Below are 12,430 nucleotides of genomic sequence, written 5' to 3'. Positions count from 1 at the left end.
TTTGTAAGACCTCATCCGACGTTACTTGGAAAAAAAGATTTAAGTGATTTTGTGTGTGTGTTTGGGTGTGCGTGCGCAGGTATACAGTTTGTACCATGCTAGAGAGGCCAGAGAGCTAGAAACTACTGGCTGCCTGTACTGCACTAGTCCTGGACTACTATCAGCCATCACCTCTGTTTTCTTAAGCACTAAGCTAGCTTACGTTTAAAAACAAAAAGCTAAGGGAAAAGAAATAAATACATTAGTCATTTGTGTCATTTATTATTGGATATATTCCCTGAATCCTCAAACAGAGCAGGTTGTTATTTATTTATTATTTATTTATTTATTTATTTATATATTTTAGAACATCAACTAAATATTTTTGTATCTGGTTTTCTTTCTCTCTGTTCTCCCCCTCATTTTTTTAATCATATCAAATTTTGAGAAGCAGCCCTTAAGGTTTCTCTTCTTTGAATCATGGTATAACTGCCATGCTTATCTTATTAAAGATTTATATCCCCATCTAATTTAACTTTTCATAAATAATTAGAAATCACTCATGAGACCTTGCCAGCTGCTCCAATCTCACAAAGTGACCTGACCTGAAACCTCAAAGTACTGAGAAACATTCATCTCAGAGTATTTTTATAGGCAGTACTTCAAAGGAGTTGTGGTTTTTAAAAAAATGCAGCTATTTCGGTGACCACTTGTGTGGGATAAAAGTTTCCCATCAGTAATAGCAGGACTGTAATAGAGCTTCAGGGAGAAGGAAGAAGTTCTCCCGGAGCAGTCACAGCAACTTTCGCCTCATTCTGCTTGTAGACTAGAAGTCCCCAGAAGTAAACAGCCTTCTCTAACATAACAAGGACTGAATTTGCAGCAGAAATACCATAAATTTCTGATGCTTTGCAGAGGGTAAAGAAAGTCCTTTGGCAAGTATGCATGGTCCCTGCTCAGTTAGGAACAATGTTCTTTACCCTCTGACCAGGTGTGAAGAGCTGCTTAGCAGTAGAACTTTGCAGGAACAAAGATAGGAACTGGGGAAGCATGTGACTACAGATCTGCAGCTTGGAGCTCTGTTCACCATCTCCTCTCATGGAGGCTTAGGGTGATAAAGCTGGGCATGTAAGAGCAGGCTCTAAGTGGTCCCTTCCATCCACTGTTTCTCTGCAGTTACCTGGATGAGTCTGATCCCCAGGGAGTGGGGATTTAGCCTCACAGAATATAGCAATTAAGTTGGAGGGCCCTTTGTTCCTTGGCCAGCCACTTGATTTCTCCTGTAATGTGGGAGAAACGAGGCAGGGTGTGTTCTTTGCTGGTTCCAGACTTGTTGGTTCTAGACTGCAGCCGAAAAGAAGGACCATATCTGGAAAAGTCACTGTTGGGGTGATAGAGGCGGTCATGTCTGGGTTATAGAGAGCTCAATTCATTTATAAAAGGGCTAAGCAACAGCCTTAATTAAGGATTTTTATGATTTTCACCAAATGAATTTGCTTGGATTGTGGCTCTTCTCTAACTGTATTGAGAAGTAATAATCTAAGGAGATGGGGATTTATTAGACCAGTCACAGATTCTCCCACCTGCTTTCAAGTGTAGTGAAAATAGGATGCTGTCATGTGCTAATGAAGATGCAGGTTTTGAATATTTGGTCTTGTGATAAAGTTGTTGGTTTTTGTCCATAAATCAAAGTTGGTTTCTTCATGAAGTTCTGCTGCTTCAGCTGGAAGTTAAAGGGTTGCTGAGCCAGCAGTGAAGTAAACAAAGAAAATAGGTTTTGAATTATGTTCTCTGCAAATGGAAAAGTGCCTGTCATCTTTAATGCTGATCATGTTACTGGCTGGGAATGGTAGTGTTTTGCAGTATCCCTTTTAGCATATTTCTTTATCATTGTCAGTAAGATAGAAAATTTTGATTTTTATATATGCAACAGATACAGATGAGACCTTTGACATTCTTCTTTATAGACTGTATCAGTAAAGTGCCTTGGAATTCACAAAGCCTTGGAGAAATTATGTTCTCACTGATTTTTAGGCACTCTGTTTTTTATGGTTTCACTGATGATGGTGGCGACACCCAACAAATAGAACAACCTAGTAACCTAATTTTTAAAAGATGTTTGCAGTCCTCAAGGAAAGGGCTTCACTGTAGCTAATAAACTTTTGAATAACATAGTAAATCCAAGTCTAAACAATTTGTATAACCAGGAATGTCTCTTCCTTTAAATCTGTTCTCCAGATCCTTCAGGAAGTGCCATTTAGGTCAGTAGGGACAACCTGCTCACCTCATTATCTTGGTCTAGGCAATGAGCAGTAGTTACCCTCCTCTTTTTTCCATTTCTTTCAGTAGGCTTTTATCTGTTTGAATGTACTAACAAGCAGCAATGTCCTTGTTTAATGTCTTACATACCTAGCCAGGTGGATCTCTGAACTTTGTTGCTCCCCTTAGGTACTACTTTAATGCAAATGGTAACTTGTTTTTTTCTGCTTGTAAAGGAGTATCTTACACCTCTTTCTCCAACTCTTGCCTCCCTGCTTTATAATAAAGTACTTCCTGTGATGCATGAATATGGTATGTTCAACAAAATGCGGATAAAATGCTGCAAAACGTTTCTGTGGAAGGAGTACCCTTTTCCTATGTAGGAAGTTACGGTTAGGACCTTACACTCAGAGGAGAGAGAGAGAGAGAGAGAGAGTTTATGTGGTCCTCCTTAGTTGCTGGATTTCAGAAATCTGGAAACTTTGGGCCAGATCTTTGGTGAATATAAATCAGCACTGACTGCAATGGCTCTGTGCATGTGAGAGTTGTATGTAAAACTATCTGACATTTTCTCTAATGCTAAAAAAAAAAAAAAAAAAAAAAAGAATTTTGGGAGGATTTATATGTTACGGCTTTACATCTTCAATCATGTTATGAATATGTTGCATCCTTTGGATTATGTACTACTGGAAAATTTTCGTGGCTTCCATAATGAGTAGCCTAATGATCAGATAATATTTTAGGTAAGTTTAAGTGGTCATAGGGCAGTTTTGATGTTTCTCTTGGCTGATAGAAATTTGAGTTCTTTGTTTTGTTTTTGTACAAGTTATTGGGGTACAGCATTTTCTAGCAAGGATTCTTACTTCTGCAAGGATTGGTCCTCTCCAATCTCATTTTCTGCAGCCCTTGTAAAGATTAAGCCACCTTTGGTGCTTGCATAACATTACAATTGTTCTAGGGGAGAGAGTTTAGAGAAATAATTCTTACCCTGTCACTAAGCTTTGCTCTCCTGCTGAGTTAAGAAGGTGATTGCAGGCCTTTTTCAAAGAAGAGGATAGATTCTGCAGTAGTTCTTTGTGCAATGCCCCAAAAATACAAGAGCGGGAGAACTGTTCATTACACAATAACTGTAAACTACTTGCTAGATATATTTGAAGGACCTACAAATCCTCATTTGTGGTAGTTGAGGCTCAGTTGGCATTGCTGTGGTGCATATGTGACGCTGTGGAGGTATGTGTCTGGCTAGACTTTGGGTGCAGAAACACACACATGCTCTCTGTCATGCTCCCTCTGCACCTGAGCATCCACAAATAAATTAAATGCAGTATACTTGAGTTCTGATGGTCATTTCCAGCTGCCCCGGCTGCTTTCACTGTGGACTTGCTGGTTGCAGAATGATATGTTTGTGCATAGTAGCCATTTGTTCAAAGGGATTGGGAGTTTTGTTGCACTCAAAGGTGACCGCTGTAATGAAGTCCTTGCATGTGGGACATTCCATTGAGCTGGATTGTCATGGCTGTTGGGAAACAGAGTCTGCATGAGACACACACAGTAAAACTTAAAAGTAGCTACTTGTTAAATTTCACTGTGCTGAAGAACATTCAATATGAACTTCATTGACTTGGTGGAAAGATTTTAACCTTTCTTATCCTAGCTATAGTCTGTTTTATGGATTTCTGTGAGACTTCAACACAAGTAGTTCTTACTCTTTATGCAGAACTAGATTTCTTCTAAATAAATAATTCGTTTGACATCCTATTTTTCCCATGCCTTCACTGTGTGGGGGGTTTGGAATAATCTGGAGGATGTTTGGCGTGGAGTTTTGTTTTATTTCACGGAATAATTCATCCCAGTGGCTTTTTTGAAGTGAAGGGTATAGCTTAAATCTGTGAAACTGGAAGATCTGGTGGTCTATATCCAACTGTAAGGTTATATGTAATTTCTTGTATTTTTCCTCTTTATGACAGTGATCCGAGCTAAAGTTGTGGGGAAGAAGCTCATGAAAGATGGACCATTTGGGACAATGCGATACACTGTCAAGCAGATGAAGGTATGTTTGCAGGCATTTTACATAGGCTTGTAGATATGATAATGATTCTAATTAATGTGTAATAACCAACAGAGGCTGCATCTTAAAAATAACAACACTGCAACTTTTCTTTTGGTCAGTCAGAATGGTGATGGCCAGTAATTGACATAAAATTTTGTGAGAGGGGTAAGGAGCAATAATAGGCCATGCTTGACATACAATGCTGAATACTTGAATTCTTTCCTTATTTTTAATATTTCTGGTGGTGGAAGATGCCAGATGAACCCCTCTGGATGCCAGAGTCCTGTTTGTGTTCAACATTAGACTGTGGAAATGCAAGCCTTTTCATGCAGTACTTTCATTAAGTTCAAGATGTGAGAATGGACTTTTTCATCTCTTTTCTTTCCTTGTGTTCTTTGTGACCACCAATTAGAATGATAGCATTTTTTCCATACACAGAACAAATGAAACTGTTACAGTGCTAAAGTAAACACTGTAGCTATCAGATACCCTCAGCTTGGAAGAACTCTAAACTGTTGACTTGGAGGTGAAAAGAGGTGCATCTCAAATGTCAGTCCTTTGGTTTCTCTAGTTCCTCCCTCTAGAGCCCTAATCCTTTGCTACACAGATTGTGCTCAACCTGTTGCTTTGGACTTTCTTCCTTATTTGATTTTTTTTAACTGACCCCTTGTTATGTAATGTTAAAAATCAGCCCTGGGTTGTTTTTTTTGGCTACACTACTCCAGTCATAAGACTGGTTTATGTCCTTTTTAAAAAAGGTGGTGGTGGGGGAATGGAAAAGCTTGGCAGAGATTGCAGAAATCTGAAACATATTAGACAAACTAAAGGTTCAGAAAAAATAGTCACTTGCCTACTTCATAACAGTAACTCTCTTTATAAGGCAGTTTATAGCTAAGCAACAAAGCTCTGAAGAAGAGACATGAAGGCTGTTTCATAAGCTGTCACAAAACCGCACACATAGCCAAATCTGGTGTTGGCATGGTTCTTCCACGAGAATGGAATGCTTGCACTTTGCATAAGAGGGCATGATGTGTGGGGGTTATTAATTTCCTTAATCTTAAAAAAATGCCTTTTTGCTTAAAAAGAAAACATATATGTGTTAGCCAATTTGTATTTGTAAGAGAGGCAACTGGTTTTGTTGGCAGAAGTGAGACAATGCTGCCACTTTTTTTTTTTTTTTTTTTTTTTTGCTAACTCTCTCTGGCCTAACCAGCATACTGTGCTGTTCTTGTCCAGCTTTGTCACCCTCTACCTCAGCCAATGTACCTCACTTCACAAAGCTACTTAGCATCCACATGCTGCAATAGCTTCATCAGCTCTTCTGTTTCTCGCTTTATTCCTCTCTGCCCAGGACGCCAACACTTCTTCATGCTGTTCCAAGAGTTTGGCACTTGAGTTATAACGTTTTCCTGTGTGTATGGCCACTAAAGAGTGCAGTGGTGATCCAGAATGACAGTACTTCTGAAACAACTTATGCTGTTACATTTCATTACTCCTCTGCATGAGCACTGAAATTTCAGATATAAAGCACCTGCTGTGCAGGAGTGTGCACATAGTAAGTTCTTCTCTAGACCCAATAAGAGCAGCTGATTTCTGCCCCTCTTGTCCTGAGGAACAAGGTCAGCACAGCACTTGTACAGCCATCTGAAAATGAGATGACATGCATTAAGATACCTGACAGTAAAGCATGCAAATAAGGAGGGGGAAACATGTCTCGGCAACTGCGTGACAGCCTTCAAGTGCTGATTTCCCAGAAGACTCTGTAGACTGCCACGAGGTAGTGGTCTAGCACTAACAGAGGTTATAGCTCTCAGAATTCTGCCCTGGTGGTTCATGTTCCAATGCCAGAACAAGAAAGGTGGCCTACTGTTGTAAAATAGAGTTGACCCCTGAAAGACAAGCAGAGGTTCCTGTGAACCTGAGGGTGAAGTGAGTGCTCTGTCTGGTAATGATACAGCCAGTCAACCTCAGTGAGTCTCAGTGCCAGACAACCCTGGAACAGCATTAAGCATTCTTCTGCTGACCCAGGAGCTTGTAGCAATATCCCTGATGGGAGTGAAAAAGGCTTCTGTGTGTTTGCTGGCACAGGGAGGAGTGCAAGCCCAGGCAAGAGGAGCATGTCGAGTGGAGCAATAGTCACTCTACTTCCAAAAGACACCCTCATATCAATCTCTACCTAGGATGTCTGAGCCTGTCCTGACTATTTTCATTGGGTTGTTTTGCAGCACAGGTCCAGGGTCTTTATAGCAGACACCACGTTAATCTGCAGCATCCCCTTGCCAAGACCACAAGAGAAAATCGCTTTTTTGCAGGAACAAATACACAGCGTTTTGTTAGGAAATAACATAACAAAAACAAGGGAGATTTTGAAAGACAGCTCCTGAGTTGGCCGAAGTGCCTCTATTGGCACATTATGCCCTGCTGCATAAATAGTGGACTGGAGGGATGTTGCATTGCTCATTTAACTGCGACCTTTTGCAGGAAGGAGCATGAACTAGTCAAAGTGCTCAGATGAACTGGAATGTCCTGAGGACATAGTTGCTGATAAACAAATGAAGTATCTTCTCTGAAACCCTGTTGTCTTTCTGCTGTGCTAAGAGAGTTCAGGATAAAGAGGGATTCCGCTCCATGCAGTGGAGAATCAGAGGGTGATGCAGCAAATCTTCCCTTGCTCACCCCAAAGAAAGCTGACTGTCCTTCTGCTGAGAAGAAAAATAAGAAGGCCCATGGCTCTGCATAGCTGCTTGGCAACAACACTGAAGATAAAACTAACATGACAGTGTTTTTGGCCACCTACACGCCCACCTGCACCTGCAGATGAAAAATAAACAAGCCATTTACTCCATTTACTCTTGCTGAATTGCCTGTGAGAAGCATTGGGAGGCTTAAAAGGCAACAAACTATCCTTGTATTTCATTGATTTTCCTAAGTTTACTATGGCTGGTTCTTTCTTTCTCCATAATACTCCTGATTTTGTAGCTGAATTTCACAACTAAACCAGCTTAGGGTCTGGATTAGAGCACAGGCTCAGCCCCCAGGCATACCGCAGTGCTTTTTAGTGTTTAGTTTTTCTGTTTGAAAAGACCTTGTGCTTTTTCAGGCACCCTCTATCTCCTCCCATTGCTTTCTCAAATACTTCAAGCATATTTTAAGGTCATATGTCAGAATTCTGCACAGGACTGATTTAACCTCTGCATGTTCTGTGGTGCTGCAGTATATTCTGAGAATGGCCTAAAGCTATTTCAGGAAACTGCACGGGAAACGAGGAGATGGGATATTACTGTTCTGTGCACATGCTCAGTCCCAGTTGACCATGGCAGCACTCAGCAAGGCTGCCAGAAGCCAGGAGGCTTTCTTAGTTCTCTGCTAGTCTGTAAAAGGAGTTAAAAGGGTGAAATCTGAAAGAGGAAAGAAGGGGAGAGGGTTTAATTTCATTTAATTTTAGACAGCCTAAAATGAAGCATCTAGACTTTCCTGCTTTCTTGATTGCTGATGGAGAGAGATAAGCACCACGAAAGTATGATTAAGCCTACCATGTCTGGACAGCTGCTTTAGGATGGACTGAATAGTTCTGGAGGTACCAGTCTTTGGCATTTGGCTGGAGAGAGAGCATGATACATAAGAAGCACCTAAACTTTAGGCAGCTGAAGTTAGGCAAGATGATTCCAGGCCTTGGTTATCTAATGTGACCTCACATGAGGGGGAAGGTGGGAGGAACATCGTATCACAGGGTGAACCACCACGGGATTTGCATGTGCATTTCTGAGGCAATATGGGGGCTACTAAGTGGAATGCTGACACAGCCAGAAATGGAGGAACACTAGCAGGCGCCGCCATGTGATGCTTGCTAATGCTTTGTTCCCTATCATTATGTTTCCTAAAATACACCCTTGTGGTGACAGGAGGACTCCGAGGGTAGCAGTTAGGAGAGAGGCTAGCTTTATGGCTGGTTTTCTTATGGCTGGTCTAATAGCATTTCCAGGATATTTTGTGTATCCAAAAATAAGGTTAGGGATGTTGTTTTGTTTGTTTTGAAAGGAGGCATCTGTAGAAGATTCCCCCTTACCATATTTTCTTTTCTCCCCTGAGGACCAAGGTCATGTTGACTTTCTTTAGTTGAGAGAGGCTGAGATAGGCCCTGTTCCCCCCATCCATTGGCTAAATTAGCATGATGATTGCTAGCACTGCAGAGAATCACAGAGAGGTAAGCTGAAGTACTTCTTGAGAAGCTGAGCATACTTCCTTCTGCAGCCCTGGCGGGGCTATTCCTGATGATTACATGAACAGGAAATTAGACATAAGATTGAGAACCAGATGCCCATTCAGTATCACTAGTTACTTCAGAGTTACATGTTGACCCTAATGGTGGAGAAGATGCAAGAACTCAGGACTGCAAGGGGCCTGCAAGGAAGGGCCTGAGTGCCTCCTCAGAAGGATGATTCATCTTTCTGCACAGGGAGAGAATGGGCTCAAAGCATGCATATGCACATACAGACATTATAACAGATATGTAATTAGTCCACACCACCTGGATATTCTAGCGCTCTGAATGAACAGATCACCTGTACTTCACATACTGCAGAGAGCTATACGCTGTATATGAATAATGCAGTGGCTGAGAGGCTGGACATCCTCAGCTGTTATCTTAGTTACCATTACACACTTATGTGCTGTTACCCTAACTTCTTGCTATGGTGCCCATTACAATGAGATCTGAACACATAATCTTTACTACTTGTGTATATCCCTGCGGTATCCTTGTGAAGAAAGACAGAGCTGCTTTAGAGATGAGGAACCAAAGTATACTGAAAGCTAAGTTACTCATCCAAGCGCACACAGGATGCCTGTGCCAGAACCTAGGTCTCCAGCTAACTTGAGCATGGAAAATCTGAGGAGATCATCCCACACCAACAAATTGCAGGGATAAAGCAGAGATGAGGCACGGTTCATTTGTTCCATATTCAGTGCAAGATGTGTGCTCATTGAAGGACACATGGGTGTGTCCTAAACATGGTCCTGTAACTTTTGTTGATACTATATGATTAATTTTAAATGTTTTCCTTGCATATTTGCCAGGCTTAGCGAGAAGGTTGGAAAATACCCTTTAGAATGTCTTCTTGTACATAATAACTGAATTATGAACTGTTACTGAATTATGAACTGTTAGAACATTATGCTGATTGAGGTAATATAAATACAGAAGAGAAGACTACTGGAAGGTAATTCTACCTCTGAGCATAGCAAAATTATAGTAGGTTTTTATTTGTATTTTTAAACAAATGCTGTGGCCGTATCTGAGCCTAGTGTAAAATCTGTTAAGTCAATAGACATCTGTTTACTGACTTAATAGAGGAGTGAATCATGCCTTTAACAACAGAAAAGTAGTACTGAATTCTCTTCGGGAAGAAGTTTGTTTTTTGAAAGGGGGAGTAGTGAAAGATGAACAAATGTGAACACAAACCCTAGGATAATAGGGGACTTTGAGAAAACAGCCTGGAGGAGCATGGCACTGCTCAAATGTTGATGTGGCAAGAATCTATAGCTTTGAGATTGGTTTTTCCCTCTTTTGTCTCACTTCAATATTTGCAGTTAAATTAAATATGCTTTTTATCAATAAATCTGATAGAGAAAAGGATAGGCAGAGAAATACTATGAAACTAATTCCCTCTGATGCCTATTGCTTTCATTTAACTTTTATCATTCATACGTTTAGTGGTAAAAGAGAGAGACAGAATACTTTGAAAAGGTAACCAAATTTTAAAGATGAAATTTGGAGGAAAATGAAATACGTTTTGTTGGGTCCAATGTATATATACGGTGGTTATTTCATCACTGTGCGCAGACTTCATTGTGCTAGTAACAAGTAAGCATGAGTTTCCCTAAAATGCAACAGTCGCATCAAGCCAGATAGAACACATGATGATTTCTGATTTCAGAACTGTTAAAATATCTGTGACTTCAGATTTCAATTAAAATGAACTATATGCTGGTTTCCATGTAAGCAAGATTGTGAAAAAAAGAGAAGGGCAGTAGAGAAATTCTATATACATGATATTTTCTTTATGGCAGCCATCAATATCAGGCTAATTGTAGGAGATGCAGTAGAATTCTGTTTCTGCTTTCATTTACTTTGAGAAACATTACGTTGTAGCTGAGTTCAGTGGGAGTTACAAATTCTAGGTGTTTGCAAAGGAGGCATTTGGTTTGAAGTCTTAGATCCAAAAGTACCAAAAGCTTAAAACTCTCACGGCATCAACATTGGAAAATTTGGGCTATTATTTCAACAAAAAAAATCCCTTTAATAAGAGGAAATTGTTAAAATCACATGAGGGGAAAAAGATTCTGAACTTGAACTAATTTATTTTTTCCCATTATGAGCTCCATAAAGGAAAAATAAATGGTTCGTGATGTTGGCTGACCGTGCAGTGTCAGCACTTTGCTCACTTAGTGACACTGGAACTAATGGAAGTGGGAAAGAGGTCCCTGTGTTGAACTGCAGAAGCTTGTCATGAGTGGGAATTCTGTGCTGTCTGTGAATATTGGTGGAGAGACTACCCTCAGAGTTCAGCTAATGCTGTTTGTCCTTCGCTTTTGTAAGCACTAAAAGTTCACTACCTACCACCATAGTCTAGGAATTTAAATTCCAAATAATCTAAGTGAAAAATTGTTGTCTTAAGATGACTCAAAGCATTTTTATTCTCTCTAGATGTACAGGGGCTTCCAGATAATGCCACATGTTCAGTACATCTATACAGAAGCATCTGAGAGTCTTTGTGGAGTCAAACTGGAGGTCAACAAATACCAGTATCTGATTACAGGTAAAGGGCACTTCTTTCTTCATAATGAAACCTTCCCTCATTCTGTATACACACCTGCCAAAGATGTGGACAGCTGTGTAGACAGCTTAAGCAGCTTCCCAGGTGTTGTGATGGCCAACAGTATTTCAGTATTCAGTGTTTCAATGTGCAGAGAGTCAAATGACTCACTCTCCGCTTTAGATTTCCCTCTCTTTCCTTAAATATTTCTTTTCTACCCGCCATACAGTGACAAATATGCTGTATGACATGAACAGCTATTAGTTCATACCTGAGTTGGCATGTCTTTCACAGAGAACTGATTGTCACTCAGCTGTGACAGGAATGAAAGGTACCTTTTTGGTATGAGCTGGAGTAATGCAGACTGTTGAGATGAGAAATAAAAGGAGATAGAGATGTGACAGTTGCCAAGCTAGAGAGGAGCTCAGACAGTATTACTCACCTGCATGTTGCTGGTAGTGCTTACAGCTGGTACAACACTCCTAACTTAAAAAGTGCAGTAATCTTGCTGGCCAACAATCCCTGAGCCAGTAAATAAAAAGAAAGCAGTTGCTGAGCAGTGACTGAAGCCAAACATATTGAGAACATTAGCGGTCTCAGGAAACGAGCAAAGAGGTTTAGCTGAGAAGTGCTAACTTGTGACCATGTCTCTGTTTTCAAGGCCGTGTGTATGAAGGGAAGGTTTACACTGGCCTGTGCAATTGGTATGAGAAATGGGATCGTCTGACTCTGTCCCAGCGTAAAGGACTGAATCATCGTTACCATCTGGGCTGTGGATGCAAGGTATGTTTTGTCTCTAATTAGACGGCATTTAGACATTCAAATCATAGAATTCTGTTTCCCCTGGCTGATAATAGCAATGATGTTGGTAAACAGCCAGGAAAGGAAATGGAGGACAGCAGCTTTTGCAGGGAAAATCGAGTTTAGTTTTGAGACCAGTGAAGAGACAATCAAATAAAAATGCTTTGTCTGTGCCTTTTTAATGTCCTGTTGGAGTTAATTTGGGTTGGGGAACCCTTTAAGAATCCTTGCAGAATCATTCTGCAGGTGAATAAATTTGTATGCTGAAGGTTTGTCAAGATAGGTCCATCTTTTTCCTGTGTAAACATTTTGAGTAGCTAAAACCTCACAGCCTGGCACTGGCAGTAAGATGTTGCTCATGGCCCCAGGCCCGTAAAAATAAAGGCACAAGCTCAATTTTCCTGTACCTGAAAAGCCCTTTTGACTCTTGAATTACCTGTGTATGTGAAGCACATGCTTATGTGCTTACTGAACTGAGGTTGAATTTTGAGTTAGCAAGCATGGTTTGAGGGAGAGGTATTTTGGA

General features: G+C 40.5%; 2 protein-coding genes across 3 annotated transcripts in view; one reads left to right on the top strand and one right to left on the bottom strand.

Annotated features, from left to right (window-relative positions):
- SYN3 (synapsin III) overlaps positions 1-12,430 on the bottom strand; it is a 183,536-nt gene that overhangs the window by 114,693 nt on the left and 56,413 nt on the right. The window lies entirely within an intron of this gene.
- The window catches only part of TIMP3 (TIMP metallopeptidase inhibitor 3), a 40,271-nt gene that overhangs the window by 23,095 nt on the left and 4,746 nt on the right, over positions 1-12,430 (top strand). The window contains exons 2-4 of the mRNA XM_062588938.1: positions 4,206-4,288; positions 10,995-11,106; positions 11,765-11,886. Coding sequence (XP_062444922.1) covers positions 4,206-4,288; positions 10,995-11,106; positions 11,765-11,886 — 317 coding nt within the window. The remainder of the gene's footprint in view (positions 1-4,205; positions 4,289-10,994; positions 11,107-11,764; positions 11,887-12,430) is intronic.

The sequence above is a fragment of the Rhea pennata genome, chromosome 1 (genome assembly GCF_028389875.1).
Source record: "Rhea pennata isolate bPtePen1 chromosome 1, bPtePen1.pri, whole genome shotgun sequence".
NCBI classification, from domain to species: Eukaryota; Metazoa; Chordata; class Aves; order Rheiformes; family Rheidae; genus Rhea; species Rhea pennata.
Note: the sequence above shows the minus strand (reverse complement) of the source record. Positions and strands in the feature narration are given on the sequence as shown.